Raw genomic sequence first — 24302 nt, 5'->3', positions numbered from 1 at the left:
TAATAATTAAAAAAAATACTTATTAGCTTTGCAAAAATCTTTGGTTGCAAAAATGGATTTATTTTCAGAAGCAGGGAGAGAAGATAAACGGGGATCCGCTGGTTCTTGTGGCTCTGTGGATTACTTGCTTCCTTGTAGAAAATGTGCGCTGCTTTTGATCTGGGAGTCACGTTCCTTTAGGAAATTAAGGAGGAAATGTCATTTAGTTGCAGTTCAATCTTGAAGCATATATATATATATATATATATATATATATATATATATATATATATATATATATATATATATATATATATATATGCCTTAAATAATGAGTTTTGTTATGTAATAAGTAATCATACTTGCATGGCTGTCCTCTTGGCTCTGGATGCCATGGCTACTTTGGAGGTGACAACCAGCATCACAGTGTGTGGGGTTTTGAGACTTCACTGGGCTGGCAGATTTCTTGGCAGAGCTTTCCAAACTTGCCACCATTTCCTGAGATTCAGCCAGCAGACGCTGTAAACGGCTCGTGGATGAGCTGTAGCCATCCTGCTAATATACATGCATACAGAGGTTGATAACGCTAATTTAAATATGCCTAAAATATGATCAACTAAGGAAAAATAAAGATCCCATTTAACATTACTAAAATAATAATAACAATTATTAATCAAAACACCTTTTTTATTTAAATCATAAACATGATAAACAAAGATTTAATATTGTCATACTATTGTACAATAAAAAATAGAATTTAATTATATTATTAATAATTATTATTATTATGAATGAATTTACTATTTTAATTTATTATTATTTAAATTTTAAACAAATAAATAAAAAATAGTAGCATTGCTATAATGCTGTTGAACTGTGAAAATTTGTATTTAATTAATAATTTTTATTTTTAATCAAATTTATTATTATTATTTACATTATAAAATTAAATTAAAGAAATATATTACTATTGCGAAAAACAATTGCACTGTACAGAATTTGTATTTATTAATAACATACTAAATACTATTTAATTCCAATTTAAATGATAAAAAGTTAAATCAATAAAGAAATGTACTACTATTGCAGTAAAACTATGGAACAAAAAATTAGTATTTAATAATAATTAATATTATTAATCAAAATACTATTTTAGCTTATAATTATTAAAATTATAAACATTAAATCAATAAAGAAATATATTACTATTGCAATAATACTACTGAACTGTAAACATGAGTATTTAATAATTGTTATTTTTAATTTTAATTTACATTACAAAATTAAATCAAATAAATATTTTACTATCGCAAAAAAGTATTTCACTGTACAAAATTAGTATTGTTAGTATTTAATAATTATTTATAAATATTTATTAAATTAGTATTTATGATTTTTTTTTTTAAATAAGTGTTTATTAAAGGGTTAGTTCACCCAAAAATGAAAATTATGTTATTAATGACACCCTAAAGTCGTTCCACACCCGTAAGACCTCCGCTCATCTTCAGACACACAGTTTAAAGGGGGGGTGAAATGCTGTTTCATGCATACTGATCTTTTTACACTGTTAAAGACTTGGAATCCCATACTAAACATAGACAAAGTTTCAAAAGTTAAGGTGGACATTTGATGGGAGTATTTCTTTGTCAAAAATACTACTTCCGGTTAGTCATAAGTTTCGGCAAGTTTTTTGAGATCATGCGTCCCCATTGACGTTAGTGGGGGCGGAATTTCCTTGTATGGGCCTTACGGACAATTCTACTGGAAGCGCGTGAGAGAGAGAGAGGGAGAGAGCGAAAGTAACAGGCTACGCCCATCAAAGCGCTGGCTTGTAGGATGCTAAACAGGTGATGTGCACATAACAATGTCACCAAAAAAGTGCGTTTTTGGTTGCCAGACCAAGACAGTCCTGCACAGATTCCCCAAAAACCCCGCGTTAAGGCAACAGTGGATGTAATTTGCTTTTCCGGATCAGCAACTGAGTTGCGCGAATGTTTATATCTGTTCGCTGCATTTCGGTGCCGACTGTTTCATAAACAAGGCCCAGCTCGACGCCGGATTTTCCCAATCGCCTAATGCTGAAGGATGGAGCAGTCCCAACGATAAAGGTCCCAACGTTAGAACCGCAGGCGGTGAGTAAGACTGCTTCAAATGTCTGTGTTTTTGCCTATGCTCATCAAGTAGCCCAAACATGATCACGTATAGTTAATTGATCAATGGAGCATGCGATGTGTAGTGCGTGTACATTTGTTTAGCTGGCCACTATATGTGTAACTTTATGTTTGTGTATTGTAAAAGCACTCCAAACAACAATACACAAAGAGGGGGGAAATATGTTGAACTAAATAAGCGCGCTTCTTCATTCAAATGCGCTACTATTCCGTGTCTTTCTATGTAAACACTAACTTAGCCTGCCGTGCAAAACCAGTCCGCTTACTGTCTACACAAACCACGCATAAACACACAAACACACGTGCACAACTGCACTTCCCACATGTACACCTTCAAAGACAAAAATACGACGATATAATTCAAGTATAAATATGTAAATAACACAAGCCGCTAAGCATATTATATAGTTAGTGTATAACTTGTACCACATACAGACGTCCTGCTCTAGTCGTTTTTGCTGCTGCTCCTGTTCAACTGCAGCCTCTGGGTCTGATTCCGGATCATAGATGTATGGCTGTATCTGATTAAAAGCCATATTTTTATTTTGAATAAAGTTTTTTTCCCGCTGTTAGGGATGACACAGCTTTACGACGCACTCGACTCAACACAATAGCAGCGGCGTGCACTCGTCATTATTTAGCTCCGCTCACACGACACGCCCCCACCCGCTCGGCTTTTTTCGGAAAGACTCGGAACAGCGCATCTTTCTTATATAATTATAAAAAAAATAAAGACTTTTCGGAGATATGCAGGATGCAATGCTACTCTATAGGTACTCAAGATTGACATGACACTGACTGAAACTGAGTGTTTCACCCCCCCTTTAAGATATACTAAGACACACTTTACTGTCCATGTCCAGAAAGGGAATAAAAACATCATCAAAGTAGTCCATATGTGACATCAGTTAGTTCATTAGAATCTCTTGAAGCATCGAAAATACATTTTGGTCTAAAAATAACAAAAACTACGACTTTATTTAGCATTGCTTCTCTTCCGGGATCAATACGCTGATTTATAATGATTTATATCTTTGTTTGAGGATTGAAAACAAACCCGTAAGAGAAGACAAGAGATTCAAGAGATTGTAGAGATTCAAGAGATTGTAATGAACCCACTGATGTCACATATGGACTACCGTGATGATGTTTTGATTCCCTTTCTGGACATGGACAGTATAGTGTGCATACACTTGCATTGGAGGAACAGAAAAGCTCTCCGACTAAATATAAAATATCTTAAACTGTGTTCCGAAGACGAACAGAGGTCTTACGGGTGTGGAACGACATTAGGGTGAGGAGTTAATGACATTTGAAATGTATTTATTAAGAGGAAAACCCCATGAGATATGATAACCCATTTTCGAGGGGACCTAAATGACAATTTACATTTTTGGGTGAACTAACCCTTTAATAATAATATCATCATGTTCATTATTATTATTTAACAGAACAAATAGATGCGCTTTACATTTTTATTTGAATTTAATTTTTATTTGAAAATGCAGCAATTTTCATTTCTCTGATTTACGCACGATAACTCATTTAGGTTATACTTTTCAGGTTGAAAAATCTAGAAATCCATATAAATAAATAAAAATCACATCCCTGATAAAAAACAATATATGTTTGTTGTGATGTGGTGGACTACCTCATTGCCAAGGAGTTCAATGCTTATTGTAGAATCAGGTAAACTGACAGAGCTCCGCCTACTATAGTGAGAGGGGGAGGGACAATCCAGGTGAAGGCTCACATCTGCTGCGCTATTTAACAAAGAGAAAGGCACGATTATTATCAGGCCAACAACATTATCTGTGTTCAAATTGAAACGGCGCTGAGTAGACCGATCGGTATATGACATCAAAGAAGCGATTCGAAAGCACACAGAGCCGCCAGCTCTCGAATCACTCTCGCAGTATTTTGATGTAATGTACAGATTCAGCGTTGCTTCGAACACACCTATTCACACTGCTATCAAAACATGCCCACATTAAATCTGCAAAGAAATCTGCACACTTAAGTGCAATGAATTTTAATATGGTAAAACTCTGTACTTATAGCTAGAAACATGATCAAATTATCCAAATTCTAATGGAAGACATTATTTTTGCACTAGAGTGCAACAGTGCCAGCTCACTTGTTCAGTGGCCGTGGTTCTGTATTTATTCGGTATTTATTCCATAGAGAATTTTAAAAAACAAGCTACGAAACTACAACATTAAAAACCTAGATTTGAAGCAAATGCTTATTTTTTTTAAATCGGGCAAAAAGACAAGGGTATAAGATTTACTGTGTACTTAAAGGGTTACTTCAGTGATTAAGCATTAAGCTTTTTATTTAAACTGGGTTATAAATGTAGTAGAAATTATTTTTGAATTTGGTGCCTTCTAGACTGAGAAAAGACTCATGGGGATTGTCTCATGGGGATGAAAGACAACAACTCCCAGAATGCACTTGCCTCTCTCGAGGCCACTCCCAAAGCACCGCTACTGGATTGCTGGATAATTTGCCCATCACGTTCATTTTCATAAAATCAGTTCAGTTAGAGAACAGACACTACAATTAAAACTGAACGTGTCTGTTCAATATAATGTGAGTGAGCCGAACGAGAGTCAAGGCACAAACGCAGCATGAGTCAGATTACATGTATATAGAAACAATTTCTTATGTCTATTGAAAAATATGCATATAAATATATACAACTTTATTACTTTATTTGCAGTGCTTCAAGTGAGTGGTAAAAGAGCTCTTGCAGTGCTAAAGAGCTCTTGATTTGCTAGTTTTGATTATCTGGATTGGTGGAGATTTCTTTGAAAAATCATGGGTAATGTATTTTCTCACCAGGACTAATGCTGTTAAACAATTATTTTATAAATAATATATACAAATAATTCAGGCTGAACAAAAGTACATTCCATCGATGAACTAGTTCAATATTCAAAGTACTCAATTCAATATTCATTCCATAGCTCAAAGTAGTTTTTTTTAAAAAGGTTTATAAGTTATCTTTAAAAATCGATTCTTCTATGGAGCAGCATTATGGGATTTTTACTTTGGGAAACTAACTTTTGCACTGTTTTGTGCTGCTGGAGGCACATAAGATATACGATTCACTTTTAATAAACAACCAAAAAGGAAAAATTATATCATCATTTAGTTTGCACTTTTAACGTTCCTGCGTGCCGCTATCAAGCCTGTCATGGGTTTGATTCCTAGGAAACGTGTGAATAGGTTAACTGTAAACCTTAAATGCAATGTCACTTACTTTGGATAAAAGTATCTGCCAAATGAATTAAACTTTTATCCAAAACACTAGCAACTTTGCATTCGGATTCTGTGGAAATCTGCAGAGCTTTTTATACAGGCCTACACTATACATGACAACAATCTAACTCTCAAGATAAAGCTAGTGAATCCTACCAAGAGAATCTTGGAGTGATATCCACATCCACAACACAGACAGGAGTTCCTGTCTCTGCATCATAGTCAATGACAGCCATCAAATCCACGTCAGCTCTAGCGTCAGAATAAACTGCCCGACTCTGTAGAGCATCTGATGGGCAGCTAGCGTTATCACAGCAGTGAGCTGGAGGAGCGGAATGGAATGACAACTCAACATAGTTGTTCGCTCTTTCCTTTTTTTCCATTTTCGCCGACTCTTGTTCATTGACTTCACACCGGCAAGTTGTGCAGGTGTTCTTAACTCTGTTGGTGCCTGAGCAACTTTCCTCAATGCCTGACTGTTCTGCATCTTCATGGTTTGTGGTGCTCAAAGTTTCGCCAAAGTCAGTCTGTGTTTCCATTTCAACACAAGGATGCTGCGTTAAAACCGACGGGGCATTTTGGCTTGTGCTGTGGGACAGGCTGGACATGAGCCCTGTTTCTAGTTCTGTCCCTTGATGATCACTGTATTCTAGCACAAGACTGGATCCTAAACCAGAATCAGCCCTACGAACACAATAACATTCATAACTCAGGACGTCTGGACCAGGGTTATTATTCTTAACTAAAAGGAAACATCTTTTGTAAATTGAAATAAAGCTGAAACAAAACAAAAATAAACATTTTAGATGAAAAACTAACTAAAATGAATATTAGCCTTGGCACCCAACTGAAATAAGCTGATGTAAAAACACTTTTTTTTACACTATAATAGCATATAATATTCCTAAAATAACACTGGTCTAGACAGAAGTAAAGCCAGTGGCTGAAATAAGCTATTTAATTTTATAATACACTGCACATTGTAGATGCCCACCTTTCACGTGACCTTTGACCCTCATGATGTCGGAGTGTCTCCCTGGCACTCTCCAAGTTCAGCTTCATCAGCTGGAGGTCATTCTGTTGGTTTTCACACACCTGTCACAAATACATGCACAATCGTTACACCATCAGTCGTTCATTATGGCCTAACTTGGTGTGAAGCAAATCATAACCAATCGGAAAATCTGATGCTGTAGATGGAGATTTAATGGAGGGCTGGGCTACCTAATCTAATGTCATACAAAAAAAAACACCAAATGTGGTCTTGGCTAGTTAGGACACTACTATATTTTAAACATAAGATATGCTGATTGGTTTGGCATTTTGAACTGTGAGAGACACTACACTTTCTGCATACGTTGAATACGGAAGGCGGTCTGGCGGAAGATAGATATTTTACATTATAATGTTTTAAATATGGATATTTTTCTTACAAAACTCTATTGATTCCCTTCAGAAGGCCTTTATTAACCCCCGGAGCCATGTGGAGTACATTAGATGGATGGATAGATGTACTTTTTGGGCTTCAAATTTTGGGCTCCCATTCGTTGCCATTATAATGCTTGGACTAGCCAGGACATTTCTTTATATAACTCCAATTGTATTCGTCTGAAAGAAGAAAGTCATATACACCTAGGATGGTTTGAGGGTGAGTAAATTATGGGGTCATTTTCATTTTTTGGGTGAACTATCCCTATAAAATTACTAAGCTATAGGCCGTGTGTCCACCAAAGCGTTTTTAGCCAGCTGAAAACGCAAGGCGCTCAGCTGAAAACGCCTCGCTGTGAGCGCTTGAGAGCGTTTTGGCAGGCAGCGTTTTTTCTCCACAGTTGAGACTCTGCTTGTTGTTATGATACGGAAAATCCGCGGAGGTCTTTCTAATTTCACAGGTAGTTTGTTCCTGTAACCTGTATTGATTCTATATAAAATTGCAGATACAATGTAAAGTATTTGCTCTGGCTTTTGTTTTAAATCATTTTATTCCGTTATTATTTGCTTGTTTTCATCTGATGACGACACGTAGAATGTGGCAGTTGGTCTGTGTTGTGTTTGTCCCGCCCTCCTCCACTGTGATTGGACAGCTGGGTGAAGAGTGACAGTGATGAGCGCTGCGTTTTACTCGAAGTTGAACATTCTTCAACTCTCGGCGACCAGTTAAAAACGCTTAACGCTCAGCGCGTGAGCGTGAAATACTCGCTCAGCGCCTCGTTGCGCTTTAGGCATTCTAAAAACCCGGCGCTCTCATTGAAAACAATTGAAAACGCCAGCCAGCAGCGTGAAAAAACGCTTTGGTGGACACACGGCCATAAGCACTTTGAAGCCATGGTTTAAAGTGAATTTAGAACAGCTAATGGGCATTGTCAGGCACGACGAAGAGCTTTTATGAAACAGCTAGTACATAATATTTATTTTATTATTTATGTAAGGAGGTCACAGGTGTATGTTTGTAGACTAATTAAAGGCTTTGAACACAGCTCAACCAATCAGAATCAAAGATTGAACTATCCGTTTTATAACTTAGATTTAAACACATAGACAAATATTACAGTGTGTTTCAAACTAATAAAAGATTACGAGTGCTGTTTTAGAAAAAATCACGTAAATGACCAAGTCATGGAAAAGGAATGCAGGAAGTCTTAAATGTATGCTGACAATCTGGAAAAACTGCTCCAGAAGAACAAATGGGAAGGACAGAGATTTCAAAAAAATTAATGTTGGCTGACATTAGACGATGAAAAAATAGGGATTCTGAAAAAACATTACCTGCCGCAGACAGACCAGCTCAGATTCCGCTCGGGCCTGTTTCGATCGGGATAGTTCAAGTAATTCATCCCTCCAGCTTTTATCTTCATCTGGACAACAGAAACAACAACCTCCATTCAAAGACATTAATCATAAAGACTATAAAATATGTTTTCCAAGAGTTAATAAATAGCTAATTATAATTAATTAAATCTTAAATAACGTGAAATTTAAATAAACAACTCATTTTAAAGTAAAAAAATACTAATATTAAAATGCTTTTAAATACATTTAAGAAGTTTAAATATTTTATGTTTACATGCAAGTCATGTGACTGTTAAACAGCATCAGATAACTGTGAACAGGCAAATGTTTTCTTTAATTATGGAAATACTAACTTAATATTTCAGGAGGTACTTCAAGAAAATAGTCCATTAGTCAGATGTTAACATTTTGCTAGCAATCATATAGTTAAATAAATCAAATACAGTACAAATATTTAAAAAAAATGTTTAATGATACTATTTTCTATCAATACCTTTTAAATACTGGGCAAAAATATTTATTTTTACTTGCATCAAAACACAGTGCACTCTGGGAATCCCTGATCCGTGGAGGATACATGCCATGTTTCCTTAGAATTTGGCCAAAATCAAGTATAACGCCTGCATAATTTATCAGCCAACTATTGGAACTGTGTCCAGAACATGCCTACAATGTTAGGCAGGTCGCTAGGGTTTGAAACAGTGCATATATGACACTATAAAACATACAGTAGTGACATACTCATCCTCAGAAGTTCAACGGCAGTGATTTCTTTCTTCAGCAGCTGGTTTTCCTGCTTTAAGCGGATGAGCTCTTCTCTCTGGTTGTTATTCTCAATGGTTTTTTCTTGAAGCTCAGCTGCAAAAAAAAGAAAGAAAAAGAAACATACAGAGAGCATCATTTATTTGTCTTGTAATAGATTTATAGTAAACAAAAGGCAGTAGAAGACATGGAAGGATTCCCAGAGAACACCAAATTCCCAGAGAACACCAATCATGACTCTGGGATGGTTAAATAACTCCATCTACCTTTTAGTTGTGTGTTTTCATGTCTTCCCTCTCTGAAGAGGTGTTTGTGTTCCTCTGTTTCTTGCAGTGTTTTAATCTCACGTGTTCGCAGCTCTTCAAGTGATTTCTCAAGGTCACAAAGACGACCAGACAGCTCTAAAATGTGATTTGTGGCCTCAATCACATCTTTATCCTGATAAAAAGGGGGAGAAATCAGGCACTTAGATTAATGTGTCTGATTAAAAGGATGTGTGTGTAAGTGTTATGTGTCTCTGCTACCTTCAGTCTGAGCATGGAGCTGAGCTCTTCCTCGCGCACCTGCAGCTGCCCCACCTGTGATGACAGCATCATGACCGTGGAGTTCAGACTCTGGTTCCTCTCCTATGAGTGTCATTTCATTGATATAAAATAGAAAACAATCAGGATATGGGACATGCTAGCCAAAGGCTCTGCCTTAATAAAATGATATGAACAGATGTGATTCACCTCAATGTCCTGCTCATGTCTGCTGGTGTTCATCTGTCTCCGGCTCAGCTCGTGTAGTTGATGTTGGGTGCAGTTGAGCTCTCTGTGCAAGTCTTTCTCTCTCGCTTCCGCCACCTTCGCCCGCCTACTGAGAGTTCTGATCACCTCATTGCGCTTCTCCAGCTCATCTATGCAAACATGAGCAGTCAAATACACTATACAGATTTTTGTTTTTGTAAAGAATTGACTATTTTTATTGGGCAAGGTTGGACAAAATGAAGATCTTTTGGTGAAATCAAAGAGCTTTTTATCCCTTCATAGACAGCTATGCAACTGACAATTTGAATGTTCATAAGGAGATCATAAAACTAATCCATATGAATTGAGGCGTATAGTCCAAATTGTCTGTAAAGACTTGATCACTTTATATAATGAACAGATTGAATTTAGGCTTTCATTCACACATAAACATTGATCAGCGAACATAAACAGAAGCTCAACAGAACCTGCTTGATGCACGAGAACAAACCTGGTTCTTACAGAAGCTCAGACGTGATGCATTACACGAGAATGAGTGATGCAAAACACACATCAAGCGGACATGCTTGAGCTTCTGTTTACCACAACTGATGTGTTAGTTGATGAATGTTTATTTGTGAATAAAATCCTAAATTCAATCTGTTCATTATATAAAGCGATCGAGTCTCTTCAGAAAATTTGGATTAAACCGCTCAGTTCATATGGATTAGTTTCATTATCTCTTTATCAACTTTTTGAAGCGTCAAAGTGTAAGTTGCGTAGCTGTCAATGGAGAGACAGAAAGCTCTCAGATTTCATAAAAAATATCTTAATTTGTGTTCTGAAGATGAATGAAAGTCTTACAGGTTTGAAATGACATGAAGGTGAGTAAATAATGAAAGAATTTTCATTTTTGGCTGAACTATCCCTTTAAGTGTTTAATACAGAGGTTTTAAAGGTACAATATCAAAAACAACCTGTTTGAATCTACAGGACAGAAAAATCTCTGAAATTGGTGTGTATGGTGCAAAATTATAACTGAACTTCACACTGGATTCACTCTCACCTTCCAGTCGGGAACATCTCTGTTCCAGGATCAGCACTCTCTGACGGTCCTGCTCCCAGGACAGCAGCTGCTTGTGATGGGCTGCTGCCATGGCATTGAGCTCCTGGTCGCGGTCCTTTAATTCTGCTATGAGAAGCTGCAGCTCCAGCCGCTGCCTTTGCATTGTGGAGACCTCCAACTCATTATCTGGTGTCTAGAAACATCACAAAAATGAGCCAATACTTAATTAATGAACCACAAACCCATCAAAAAAGTTATTATGGCAACCAGTTTTTACATCTAATAATATTCTGGAAAACGAAATTATCAAGCAATTGTGGGAAATCTTTTTCAGCCATTTCAAACTAAACGCGTGTACCTGGAAATTCTGCGCCAATGAAAAAGATGACGTTGGTTTTGAGAGATCGTGCAAATTCAGTGCTGCTGGTCCTGTTCTGTTTTCATCTCGGAGCTTGGCGGAGGAAACACCTGGGGTCTCATACGCAGCAAAAAGATTCTAAAGAATAGTAATCATAAAATGAGCATCAAATCTCTTTTATTTGCCAGTAATTTGAAAATGTAACTGCTCAACACAAAATCACAATTACAAGAAAATACAAAGGAAAATTTACACAATGCAATATAGAAAATGTTTTGCAACATAAACAATGCAAACAGAATGCTAACCAATATACATTAAAAGTGTGAAAAGCATGAACTATGTTTATGTTTTTAGAGAAAGAAAGATTTACAATAAAAGTGGGGGGAAACATTACTTTTTAAAAGTTTTTAGAGGATTAGATATCAGTCCGAATTTAGGCCAATACTTTGTGTTTTACTCTAATTAAAACTACTCTAATTTCCACATTTTAGCATAATCAGATATTCATCAAAACAATTAAAGAACACAAATGGAAGGAAATGATATAGTGACTAAAAATATCCAACAAATAAATACAGTCAAATAATTGTATATTCTTCAAAGCAGACACCCATTGTCTATATTTCAGTTCTGTACATGCTCTCATCCAACATGATAAGATGCTTTTTAAATAGGACACTCATCTGAGTTTTTATGTTCAGGTGGTCCTTCGCTTTCCACCACCTCATTCATTAAAGAATGATCATGTACATAAAACAATTAAAAAACAACCAACCTTTTTTACAGGAGTACTGTGCCAGGGCTCCACTGGATATCCTGTAAAATCATCACGTTACTTAATGCAATCTAAAAATCATGATAATTTGAATTTCATTATTGCTGCATGACGTTTATCACCTTTTAACATCGAAAAACTTCCAGGAGTTTTAGAGATTCTTCTCTCTTTTAACTCCTCCATCAGATCTCACAGCTGGGCAGACTAATAATAACACTGACAAATATCTGGACTAGTCCTCAAATGACATCTAACCTCACTTTTAAATTAACAAAACACCAGCGTTAACATCACCCCTATCAGCATCGCTGTCTGATCATGACACAGAGTTTAGAGTAATTGTTTTTAAAGATCCATTATTTAAGTGTAAACAATGCACTCGGGATTAAAAATAAACAACAAAAAAAGTAATTTAAACATCCTAATTCCTAGTCCAAACCACGATTAACTTACAAAAATGAAGAGAAATGTGCTTTTAAAAATTAATTCAGAGTCATTGTGAAATGTGTCTGACAAGAAGCGGGTGATTATTTTCGGCATGTTGTGAGCGGCGATGATTAAGGCGTACGCCGCGATGCCTGGTTTAAAAGATTCGTTCAAAAATAGCGTTATACGTATTACTTTTATGAAATTACATAAAATGCCTTATCTAAACAAATCTTGCGTATATTAAAATTATTAATTTACTATTACCCTAAAGCACCCCACCACGACGTATGTACGTAATACGGCATAGGCGCAAACGCAGTTGTTGCTCTGCCTCAGAGAGGCGTTGTCAGGACCCAAAGCCAAATCAGACAGTGAAGGTGTGCTGAGCAACAGTGAAACCCTTTCACCTTTTAAAGAACATCCGCAAGAGTTAATGTAATAATGATCAAGGTGTTACTCAAAAGCAAGTTATACTGAGATCATATCGACGGGGTATGTATGAGATAGAGCGCGTGGCTGCTGTAGGAGAGCTGTGATTAGCAGTGGTGGCTAATGAATGGGTGCTCAGTGGTGTGGATGGATGATCATTGTGCGGAGGCTTCATCATTTAACTCCCTGTCAGTGGCTCGAGAAGATGTTTAAACTATATCTGAATGCATTTATTAGTGTAATAGGAAGCTTCGATCAAACCCATTGCATCTTTATAATAGTGTGTTGGTTAGTGTCTCTAAAGCACCACTAGGGTGTTGCTGGTACTTGACATTTTATATGCGATTAACTTTAGCATATTTTTGTGATTTCTGTGAACCAACATAGAACGTTTAATGAAATTAAAACTATTATAACGATTTCCCCATGGTTGATCAAAACTGCACACGTGGAAGGTCTGTCTGCTGTCAAATGGGCCTTTTGTAATGAGATGGACAGATCTGCACATCTTTGGTTATGGCATGTTGCGTTCAACCCAACAACATATGCCTGAAGTAATAAAGCCTGTAGTTAGATATAGCTGTTACATATTAAGTATAATCTTTCATATGTCTGTATGTATGTCATTAAGGTAGCCTGTTATTGGTTTTTACAGTGTTGCAATTTTTTTTTTTTTTTTTAACATAACACTTTCCTTAAGCTTTGTGATGAGTGTGTGCTTTTTTATTGGGTAATGACTTAGAATTTAAAGGGACAGTTCACAAAAAAACTTTAAATTCTGTCATCATTTATTCACTCTCAAGTTCTTCCAAATCTTTGAGTTTCTTTCTATTGAGCACAAAAGAAGAAATGTTACCAGTAACCAGACACCCATTGGCTTTGACAATGGTATTTTTTCTTACTTTAGCCTAATGGGTGCCACTGACCTCGTACGAGGACATTATATTTTAGTGAAATTTTGAGTCTGGATGTCCTGTAAAGAGCACATTAAGGGCTTTTTTGTTTTGAAGTTTCACCAGAACAACAACAACTCATTGGTCATTAAAAATGACTGAATGATCAAATTTAACACTTTTATTGAAATATAATATTTTGAAATTATCCTTATAATCTGACTCATTTTCATATTGTATGTTATAAATCAACATCTCAGAAAATTGTTAAGGGGTTTCAAATCAAAAGATGACTTTCTGTTACGAAACTGAAACACTGTAGAGGACACCAGGCCTTAAATCATGTTTATCATGAATTTTTGGAGACACAGCAAGTTAATAAAATATTAGATATTATTATGAAAATGTTACCAATTACTCCCATTATTACACTTACATTACATGTTGCTCCATGAACAAATTAGTATCCGAATTAGATCCAGTTATAGATACATTGCACTGAATGGGAAAATCCATGTATAGCCATTTTGCCCACAAATTTCATAAAGTAAAATAATATATCAATTAATTCCGTTACATCTTTCATAACATAGTTGAGAATCATCTGTACAACAAAGTTTGGTTAAAACGAATACTGAAACCTGAAAATTGATTGGTGAAAAAACTAAAAATATTTGTTTTTTATGCTCTAAAGTCTAAACAATGTAATGACATGAAAAAGTAGTACATTCAAAATAAAAATGTACGAGAAAAAAAAAATGTTTCCCTGGGTCTTGAAAGGCTAGAAGTCAATGGGATCCATCAACTATTTGATTACCAGCATTCTTTAAAATAACTTATTCTGTGCTCAATATAAGAAAGAAGCTCATAAGAAAGAACAACTTGAGGGTAAGTAAATGATGGTAATTTTCATTTTTAGGTGAACTATCCCTTTAAGCTATCAAGTATCCGTTTGTTAGTCACTGTGCATCATCTTGAATTGACTCTATAATAACCCTTCCCTATGGTTTGTGTAGATTCATGTACTATGGCTACTACTGAGAATGCAGAGTCAGGTTTACCAGAACATAAAGGCGATCGGGCCGACCCAGACGCAAAATACCCACTGAAAGTTCTTTACTGTGGAGGTAAGAAAATATATGACTGATATTTTTGAGGAAATGCACTGCATTGAAAATGCTAATTTTTAAAAAATGATATTCTCTTAATATTTTGGTTCACAGCTGTCTAATTTCTGTCCTCTTTTACTTGCAGTGTGTTCCCTGCCAGTAGAGGTGAGTACCTATGTTATCACTTTTTTCATTGCTTGATTCTTGACGTACAGTAGATTTTGTTTTAGAATTATTCAGTGAAAACTTGAACTAATAAAACATTTCTCTTTGCTCTGCTAGTACTGTGAGTACATGCCAGAGCCAGCCAAATGCAAACAGTGGCTTGAAAAGAACTTTCCTGATGTGTTTGCTAAACTGACTCTTGGTAAGTCGATTTTCCTTCACAGCAACATTCATATAAAGTCCCTTTTAAGCAGTCAGCTGTTTTGCCTCCTGCAGGAGTGTTTGATCTCTGCGGGTATTTTTCTTATTGGACTTTGAGGGGGGGCAGAAATAATATTTGGTCAGCATCTTTATGACATGGTCTGCTGTATCAGTTTGCCAGTATTTTTCTAACCGAAGTTACTGCTGTTGTGTAGGTACAGCAATCAAACAGGAAACAAGAGGAGGAGGAGGTGGAGGTGGTGGTGGTGGTGGAGTAGGAGGTGGAGGCGGTGGCAGTGGAGAGGCGCCCCCTGCAGGAGAGGAAGAGGAGAAGAAGAAACAGAAGAGAGGTAAAATATCACCCTGTAGCCCAAGACTGATTCCCCACTGAAGCTAAGCAGGGCTGAGCCTGGTCAGTACCTGGATGGGAGACCAACTGGGAAAACTAGGAAGCTGCTTATAAAGGTGTTAATGAGGCCAACAGGAGGTGCTCACCCTGTGGTCTGTGTGAGTCCTAACACCCCAGTATAGCGATGGGGACACTATACTGTCTATAAGCACCGTCCTTCAGATGAGACGTTAAACCGAGGTCTTGACTCTCTCTGGTCGTTAAAAACCCCAGGATGTCCTTCGGAAAAACAGTAGGCTGTTTCCTCAGCATCCTGGCCGAATTTGCCCATTGGCCTCTCTCCATCATGGCCTCCTAGTCATCCTCATTTACTGATTGGCTTCATCACGCTGTCTCCTCTCCACCAATCAGCTGTTGTGTGATGGACGTTGTGGCGCAATATTGCTGCCGGATGCTGTACATTGGTAGGGGTTGAGGAGAGGAAATTCCCCCCTTCTACATGTAAAGCGCATTGAGTACCCAAAAAAATTCTATATAAATGTAAAAAATTATTAATTATGATAATAATTATTATTAAAACATTTATTTTTATATTTAGACATCTATAAACTAGGGATGTGAATCGTTTTCAATTTGATGTCATGTCAACGTTTCAATTCGATATCACGATGTGTTGCATCCTTACTTTTCAATATTATTTCACGTGGCTACATTTTTGTCAATTAAAGGGTTAGTTCACCCAAACATTTTATTTATCTTATAATTTACTCAACTTCAAGCCATCCTAGGTGTAAATGACATTCTTCTTTCGGACGAACACAATCAGAGTTATATTAAAACATGTCCTGGCTCTTCCAAGCTTTATAATGGCAGTGAATGAGAGCCTAAAATTTGTTGAAGCCCAATAAAGTGCATCCATCCATCATAAACATACTCCACAATGCTCCGGGGATTAATAAAGGCCTTCTGAAGCAAATCTATGGGTTTTTGTAAATATTTAACACGTTATAAAATAAAAACCTCTAGCTTCTGCCAGACCGCCTTCCGTATTCAACTTACAACAACGTAAGCATTTTGAACTGTGAGGTGCTACACTTTCTTCTTAAGTTTTAATACACAAGGCGCTTCTTCTTTTTCATCTTTTGGGCGAAATTTCCCTATAATACAAGCAGTCAGATATATGAACTCCCTTTTTATTTGATCTGAGATTCATTCTTTAGATAGAAAGTACACTTCCTGAATTTGCTCACACAACTTAAGTCACAGCAGATGACAGGACCACTTAGAACTAAACACTAGAAAATACTAAATGCAAATGAAACTGTCAAGTAGTGTGCTTAAGTTACGATAATGTTCATACACGAGCATGTGCACAGACACACACATGTATACACGCATGCAGCCTCATGCACGCTGTAAATGTTAAACTATCGGGTGCACCTTTTTATTACTCGCTTTGTGTTTCGTCTCCTTCCGCCATTTCACGCTTGCGAACAAACATCAATAGGCTATAATCGATAATGGTCTATTACTGCATCGATACAACTTCAACACCCCTACTATAAACATAAACATTTGCAAACATGTGCTCACGATGGTACTCCCAAGTTTGAATGTATCATTTTTTCATTGGCATTGCACACCCAAAACTTTCCTGAATCTCTTAAATGTCCAATTAAAACATTTATTAGAGTATTTTTTTAAGTGTGTTTTGTTTTTATGTCATTGGTTATTGATATGATCTTCATTACCAGGCTACTTTCATTTTAATGTCGATTAATTCAAGCATATCTCTGTTATTATAGCAATATTTATATATTATAGATTTATTTATAATTTAAAATCTTTTAATGTTTTTATTTAAGTATGAATTTCGCGATTTTTATTAGTATTTCTATTTAGCCCTTATTTATTTTTATTTAAATTTTAGTATTTCAACTCTTTCAACAATTTTACTTCAGTTGGTGCCAATCCAACATTTCTCATTTTAATTTAAGTTTCTAATTTAATATTTCAACTTTATTTCTATTGCTGAAAATTACAGATTTTGTTCTGGCTATGAGTCTTTATTATTTTATGGTTTTCCTTTGCAGGAGGAAGAGGTCAAATCAAACAGAAAAAGAAGACCGTCCCTCAAAAAGTCACAATAGCAAAAATCCCAAGAGCTAAAAAGAAATACGTCACGAGGGTGTGTGGCTTGGCCACTTTTGGTAAGGCTGTGATTGTATTTCGAAGTCTGTCTTAATGTTTATCATGCATGTTGCTTACCTGTGGTAACTTGTTATTCTGTGGTCCACATCAGACATCGACCTTAAGGAGGCTCAGAGGTTTTTTGCTCAGAAATTCTCCTGCGGTGCCTCAGTGACAGCAGAAGACGAAATCATCATTCAGGGAGACTTTACAGATGACATCATCGACGTCATCCAGGAAAAGTGGCCTGAGGTGAGCAAACATCCCAGATCGCAGCGGTAAATCCGATGATATGAACCATTATCAAAGCTTTTCTTGACATATTGTCTAACCCGGCAGGTGGATGACGACAGCATTGACGATCTTGGAGAGGTCAAAAAGTGAAGCCCCATATGCACTTTTACTGAAACTGATGCGACGTGACACAACAAACCTGGCCAAATGTACACATTGACATAAAGCCCTTTTATATCTATTTTATTTACTGTATAGAATTTCCATGGACTTGGCTTCATCCTTGGGGTTTTTCAGTTCTTGATAGCTGCTTTGTCACTTGGTTGCCAAATGTCTGGAATGATGTGACTTAAAGCATTTCACACATGCAAACAATAGGCTAATAAATTTCGGTCTCATTCGACACACTTCTGTTGTGCATCGTTTCTTTTATCACTGCATCCAATGCAACACTGTGGCCTTTAGTTTGATGTACAAATACATTTTGAAAGTGTATTCATATGACATGTCTGCTAAAGAAAATAAAGAAATCACTCACCCGCATATCGTTCCAAACCCGTAAGAGTTTTTCTTCTGCAAAACACAAAAGGAGATTATTTCATGAATATCCAGTAGGGTGAATTCAATACACTGTGTCATACAATTGTGACTTGTTTTACAGTTTCAATAACCAAAATAAAATAAAATGGCAAAATATCCATGGCGGCTTGCTGATTATTTTCGAAGAGCTCCAATAGGTTTGGGTGAAAAATCTGACAGTTGAGCCATAGTACAGAAAGCTCACAGCGGCTGCCATTTCTCTCCTTAGCTCCAGTCCTGTAGGTGGTGAAAATGCTCCTTTCATGTTTGCCAACATCCATTTGAATATCAGAAATGCCACATTTATTTCTACAAAAATCTCTGTTCAAAGGTTACAATGCATGCTGAACCAAAGTTCTAACACGCACACATAACTTATACTCCTCCAATGCCGCCAGTTCACAGCTGTGTACAGTAAGCAGTTCAAAGACCCCCGCTGATTAGATTCATCCCTACACTTCTGCTCAGTCTGACGGACTCTCAAATCCTCTGGTACCAATTTATCCACAATGTCCTCCATGGGGAGAAGGTCCTTCAGCGCAACGGCCCCTAGATGCTGGAACTCTGTCCCCTTGCATCTTCATGAACAGAAAACATTTGTTTGCTTCGTTTTGTTGTACTTGTTTTTTTCTGTTTATATGCTTCGATCTTCGATGTACTTTCTCTTTTTATTTCTGTTGTAAAGTTGTTTCTGTACTTGGGTTTGTAAAAGAATATATATAGATCATTATTATTAAATTATTAAGAATAATTAAGCCAGATATGAAACAAACAAATGTTTCCTCCTTTGGCATATACAATTAAAAACAATTTTTTTAAATATACTTTATACTGCGCATGAATAAATGACAATGACATTTTTTATGACAATAATGGCCCTCACAAATTTAATTAGAATATCGTAGTGCAAAAAAATCTTTAAAATAAATGCACATTAAATTTCGCTCCAAAATCAAAAGAGCTATATTTATTGACAATAATGTCAGTAATGGCCCTTGCAAATTTTTCATTAGCATATTGTAATGTGAAAAAAAGTTCTCATTACTGTATGAAAAATACTATATATCCATTATAAAAATATGTTTCAAGTACATTTATAAAGAGCAATTGTGTACATCTTTAATATCTGCTTATTTAAAAAAAAAAAAAAATGGGATTGTTATTCTAATATCACAATGCAAAAAATCTTACTAATCATACAATTTATTTTTATTAAAAAATCTAATAATTTTGGATTGAAATATAACCTTTGTTAGATTCATCCAAACACCAAGAGCAAAACATGCAAAATCATATTCAACAAAAACAAAAAGTTCTTTGTTAATTGTATTGTTCAGTTTTTCATTGTATGCCCAAGTGTAAAGTATACTACTCATAATCATTTTAATGGTGCTTTTGGAGAGTCCCAAGTTGTAGAGCGATGTGATTAATAAACTCATATGAGGCACAAATTCCTCTCGAGACCATTTACCCATCACACCTGGGTTTTTTGTTGTCCATGTGCATGCTTACAGCTACACCATTTGCATGTGAGCAAACATCTTAAGAACAAGTCTCATGGGAATTATTGCCATATGAGACGAAACAGTGAAAAGATCTGAAGTTCTCTGACTTTTGTCTAGTTTCACAGTAGCATTATAATCATGAACAACTCCTCAATGTGCTGCACTTATGAAACACCCATGCTGGACCAATACCTTCCCCCTGTAATGTTCACGGAATTCATATTGGGGCTTATGGGGAATGTCCTCGCCCTCTCGATGTTCTTCTTTCACAAGGACACCTGGAAGCCCAATTCTATTTATCTTGCCCATCTAGCTCTGGCGGACTCATTGGTCCTTTTCTGCCTTCCTTTCAGGGCTGACTACTATCGCAGGGGCAAAGACTGGATCTACGGAGATATGTTTTGCCGTATTTTGCTGTTTCTTTTGGCCACCAACAGAGCTGGCGGTATATTCTTCCTCACTGCTGTCGCCGTGGATCGATACCTGAAGATCGTGCACCCTCTCAACCGCATCAACCGAATGGGTCTGCGCTACGCCCTATGGGTCTCTGTTGGCCTGTGGGCTCTCATCATAGCCATGACTGTCTACCTGTTAACAGACAAACATTTCTACTATCTAAACAACCACACACAGTGCGAGAGCTTCAACATATGCTTTGGGAGTAATTCACGGTTCACCTGGCACAATGTGTTCTACGTTATCCAGTTCTTTGTGCCCACAGCCATTGTAATCTACTGCACAACCTGCATTACATGGCAGCTGAAGAGTAAGACAGTGGACACCCAAGGCAAAATCAAAAGAGCAGTGCAGTTTATCTTAGCAGTGGCTGTGGTTTTCGTTATATGTTTCTTCCCGAGCAACATCTCGCGTATCGCCATGTATGTCCTGAAGCTCTGGTATAACGAGTGCCACTATTTCAGTCAGGCAAATGATGCGTTTAAAACTACTGTCTGCTTTACCTACTTCAACAGCGTGCTCAATCCCATCGTCTATTACTTTTCAAGCCCCGCGTTCAGTGGATCCTTAAGGAGAATCTACATGAGACTTCTAGGAAAGAAAATTGAAAAATAACTAGTTCCGTGACAATATTCAGGTAGACACTGGCCTTGTCCCAAATCATAAAGCTCTCGCAGTTCCTCAAAAAGTCCACAGTTTGGCAAAAGTGTATTCAAAGGGGGCTCTAGTGAGCATGTTACTGAAGCCTAAAATGACAAATTGGACACGCTAGTCTCATGGACTTACACACTTGCACGCAATTACAAAAAAGTGAATATAAAGGGTGCCATTTGGGACAGGGCCACTATGTATAGTAGGCTGTATATTCATTTAAATGTAAATAATACCTGCCAACATATATTAGTTTAATCTATATTAGACAACCTCCTAAAAATATAGTAACAAAAATGTGTATTTTACACTGTCTGTTTGGAATACTGACATGTTACCAGTTATTTACTGCTCCATAAATATGATTATCATTTTGTGTTGCCTTTTCAGTGTGGTAAACATATTTATTTGTAATAATCTCGCTGCTCTTATGACTAAATTAAGATTGCATAGGCAAAATAAATCAATAAACCATTTAATAAATGTCTTCAACTGTCCTTTTGGTTTTCTTGGTTTCTTGGATTATTTTATTGGACGACACTTAATTGTAATGATTTAGAGCTGTTGTTCAGGCTGAGCAATAATTTCACAAGCATATTCTGAACAAATGTACTGCCTAAATGTATGATCTGTGTTTTAAATTGCCTGCTTTTCTGGATTTTTTGTGTGTGGGGGGGACTTTTATAATATTCTTCTCATTAAGTAATGAACCAGTTTGAATTCAATTAGGTGTGCATGATCTTTAGACCAATATTTAACAAAATTGCATGAATGAACAGTTGCAGTTGAATGAACAAACATTTGCAGACATAAAATTACTGTTTATGTTGCACAATTTTGAAATTTGAAAGACTGGAAAGACACTTTTCATATCTCATGAAGAACAAATTTGTTTCCTAAACTCATGATGTACATCTAATCCACATAAAGTTTTGTGCAGAGTTTCTAATCAGTGTGAATGTATCCATGTCTTACCACTAAAATCCAGAAGAGGGAGTGTCACAGACAGACTTTGAGCTTTGAAATGATGAGAGCAGGGGGATCCTACAGGGTAATCGTGTTATTATGAATATATGTTAAAGCAGACATAAAACAGAATAGAGAAAGTGTTTCAAAGGAAAACTGTGAAGTGTACAAAATTATAACAGAACTTATTACAAATGAAATATAGAAAAAACTCCTGATTGCAAACCTTAATGTGGGAATTAAATCTGCATTATATTTTTTTGTTCCTCTACTCCAAACCTGCAAAATGCTGCTAGCATTTTTGCATAATATGCATTTTCATGTAAGCTATTCTGGATCCGTCTTATTTCATTGGAGAAATGAACATCATTGGTGTTGCATATGGCCCTTATCATTATTATTTTTTAATGCTCTTGCAAAAATGCCATTTGAGTTTGAAGTGATTGAATTATTTTGTTGTATGGCAAATAATTATAATAAAACCTTTATTTGGTCTAAAGAAAAAATGACCACATAGAGTGCGAAAATGCCTGCCTTTTTTAAGCAACACTGTTTCCGGAAATATAAGTTAATTTGTCCCATAGGGATTTCAAAAAAAGTTTCCGTTAAAGCATTATAAGCGATGAACCAAGCCAACCAGTTACGAGCTGAATCAGAAAACTACAAACAAACGCAAAAACGTATTTGAAGATCAAACAAAAATAAAAAAGGTTCAAGACTGTATACTTAAGAGCTACAATCCCATGAAGCATTGCGAACAGCATAATCAAATTAAAAATGACGAAGGAATATATAACTATTCTTTTAAAATGTTGATTATATAGTAAAAAAACAACAGATTTTAAGTTTATTGTAAAATATGCATATGTATTCTAATATTTTAAGAGCGTAGAAAGATCAATTCAATTACATCATTTGCAGCTCTTTTGGTACGTTTACCATTTTTGGGCTCTGATTGGTGGAATTGTCTCTACAAAATCATGGGTAATGTATTTTTTTTAACCAAAAATTCCATTGTTCATGATTATTTTATAAATAAGTTGAAATAATGCTGGATGACGGGTTCAACCGAAGCAAAATATCATCGATTAACAACCTTGTAGCTCACAGTAAGTCTGTTTTTAAAGTTATGTTATTGTTAAATATCTATTTCCCTATGGAGAAAATGAATGGGCTTTTTACTGACTGTTGCACTCAGATGTGATTTGGTGTTTCTTTCCTTACATTGAAAACAGCAGTCAGAGCGTGAAAGCTGATTCCTCTCCAGTGAAGATGGAGAACAGATGTAGCTCAAGCCCGACATCCGAGGCTCACAGCTCAGGATCACGCTGATGGAAACAACCGGAAGGCAGAACATACATCCCCCGACAAATAACATGAACAGATCACAAATGATTATTAACTCCATAAGAGGCACAAATGCCCCCTTGAGATCATTTACCAACCACACCTGGGTTTGTTGTCTATGCGGGTGTTTAAAGCTACACCCTTGCATGTGAGCAAACCAGTGATTTTATGAGGATGCCACTCGAGGGTGGGCAATAATTAAAGCCACGTATGATTGTTACTTTTGGAATACTAAAGTAATTACTGGAATACAATTCCAATATATATATTTATTCCAATATATATATATATTTTCTAGGAAAAACTATTTTTGTTTATGAAATCATTTTTTGTGGATTTTTGCCTTCATTTTTATAGGACAGTCACACGTACACACTATGAGAGATGAGGAACACTTTCATAACAATGAAAATTGCAATGCATTGCTTGAATATGGGCATCGCTTATTAAAAAAATAGGCTTATTAAAAAGCATTCAAGTAAAATATTTTTGTGATTATCAAATAATCTACAATATCATTGTCAACAGAAACTATGCAACAGCTGGTATTACTGGTAACACTTAACAATAAGGTTTCATTAGGTAACATTAGTCTGCTACTTTTGTTATCATGAACTAATACTTCTACAGCATTTATTAATCTTAGTTAGCTGTTTACTAATACATTATTAAAATCAAAAGTTGTATTTGTTAGCATTAGTTAATGCACTGTGAATTAACATGAACAAACCATGAAAGCCAGTATTTTTATTAACTAACATTAACAAAGATTAATAAATACTGTAACAAATGCATTGCTCATTGTTAGTTCATACATTAACCAATGATAACAAATGAGACCTTATTGTAAAGGGTTACCGTATTACTTTAATTCAGTTAACAGTGATCATGAGCTTGCCTTACACA

The 24302-nt window shown here is 36.1% G+C and overlaps 3 protein-coding genes across 8 annotated transcripts; 2 read left to right on the top strand and 1 right to left on the bottom strand.

The window, feature by feature from the left end:
- Nucleotides 1-14: 14 nt before the first annotated feature.
- ccdc62 (coiled-coil domain containing 62) lies at nt 15-17850 on the bottom strand. 6 transcript variants are annotated; one of them, XM_067433008.1, is made up of 14 exons: nt 12016-12525; nt 11894-11934; nt 11116-11253; nt 10758-10950; nt 9695-9861; nt 9488-9589; nt 9230-9401; nt 8943-9059; nt 8178-8266; nt 6409-6509; nt 5571-6098; nt 3802-3913; nt 342-531; nt 15-174 (listed from the first exon to the last, which is right to left on the bottom strand). In XM_067433008.1, the coding sequence occupies exons 1-14, from the start codon at nt 12074-12076 to the stop codon at nt 167-169; spliced, it is 2019 nt and encodes a 672-aa protein (XP_067289109.1). In that variant the 5' UTR covers nt 12077-12525; the 3' UTR covers nt 15-166. The 6 variants fall into 6 exon arrangements, with proteins under 6 accessions (XP_067289109.1, XP_067289110.1, XP_067289111.1 ...); XM_067433009.1 differs by lacking the exon at nt 12016-12525 and adding an exon at nt 17737-17850 and having other exon boundaries at nt 18-174; nt 342-534; XM_067433010.1 differs by lacking the exon at nt 12016-12525 and adding an exon at nt 15313-15382 and having other exon boundaries at nt 18-174; nt 342-534.
- Nucleotides 12660-18590, top strand: denr (density-regulated protein). The gene is made up of 8 exons (XM_067433015.1): nt 12660-12814; nt 14661-14771; nt 14899-14918; nt 15036-15120; nt 15335-15469; nt 17562-17678; nt 17771-17910; nt 17998-18590. The coding sequence occupies exons 2-8, from the start codon at nt 14672-14674 to the stop codon at nt 18040-18042; spliced, it is 642 nt and encodes a 213-aa protein (XP_067289116.1). The 5' UTR covers nt 12660-12814; nt 14661-14671; the 3' UTR covers nt 18043-18590.
- A 1524-nt stretch (nt 18591-20114) lies between these two features.
- LOC137062177 (hydroxycarboxylic acid receptor 2-like) lies at nt 20115-21047 on the top strand. Its single transcript, XM_067433014.1, has one exon. It carries the CDS (start codon nt 20115-20117, stop codon nt 21045-21047), a length of 933 nt encoding a protein of 310 aa, XP_067289115.1.
- Nucleotides 21048-24302: the final 3255 nt, after the last annotated feature.

Source organism: Pseudorasbora parva, chromosome 23, assembly GCF_024679245.1.
Source record: "Pseudorasbora parva isolate DD20220531a chromosome 23, ASM2467924v1, whole genome shotgun sequence".
Taxonomy (NCBI): Eukaryota; Metazoa; Chordata; class Actinopteri; order Cypriniformes; family Gobionidae; genus Pseudorasbora; species Pseudorasbora parva.
Note: the sequence above shows the minus strand (reverse complement) of the source record. Positions and strands in the feature narration are given on the sequence as shown.

What these genes read in the sequence shown, in the direction of transcription:
- denr (XM_067433015.1), top strand. Translation starts at nt 14,672, where the DNA reads ATGGCTACTACTGAGAATGCAGAGTCAGGTTTACCAGAACATAAAGGC. An exon ending in TGTGTTCCCTGCCAGTAGAG is followed by an intron (nt 14,919 to 15,035) that starts GTGAGTACCTAT and finishes TTGCTCTGCTAG; the next exon opens with TACTGTGAGTACATGCCAGA. An exon ending in GTGTGGCTTGGCCACTTTTG is followed by an intron (nt 17,679 to 17,770) that starts GTAAGGCTGTGA and finishes GGTCCACATCAG; the next exon opens with ACATCGACCTTAAGGAGGCT.
- ccdc62 (XM_067433007.1), bottom strand. Translation starts at nt 12,076, where the DNA reads ATGGAGGAGTTAAAAGAGAGAAGAATCTCTAAAACTCCTGGAAGTTTT. An exon ending in AGCTGGTCTGTCTGCGGCAG is followed by an intron (nt 6,510 to 8,177) that starts GTAATGTTTTTT and finishes TATTTGTGACAG; the next exon opens with GTGTGTGAAAACCAACAGAA. An exon ending in ATCACTCCAAGATTCTCTTG is followed by an intron (nt 3,914 to 5,570) that starts GTAGGATTCACT and finishes TTTGTTAAATAG; the next exon opens with CGCAGCAGATGTGAGCCTTC.
- LOC137062177 (XM_067433014.1), top strand. Translation starts at nt 20,115, where the DNA reads ATGAACAACTCCTCAATGTGCTGCACTTATGAAACACCCATGCTGGAC.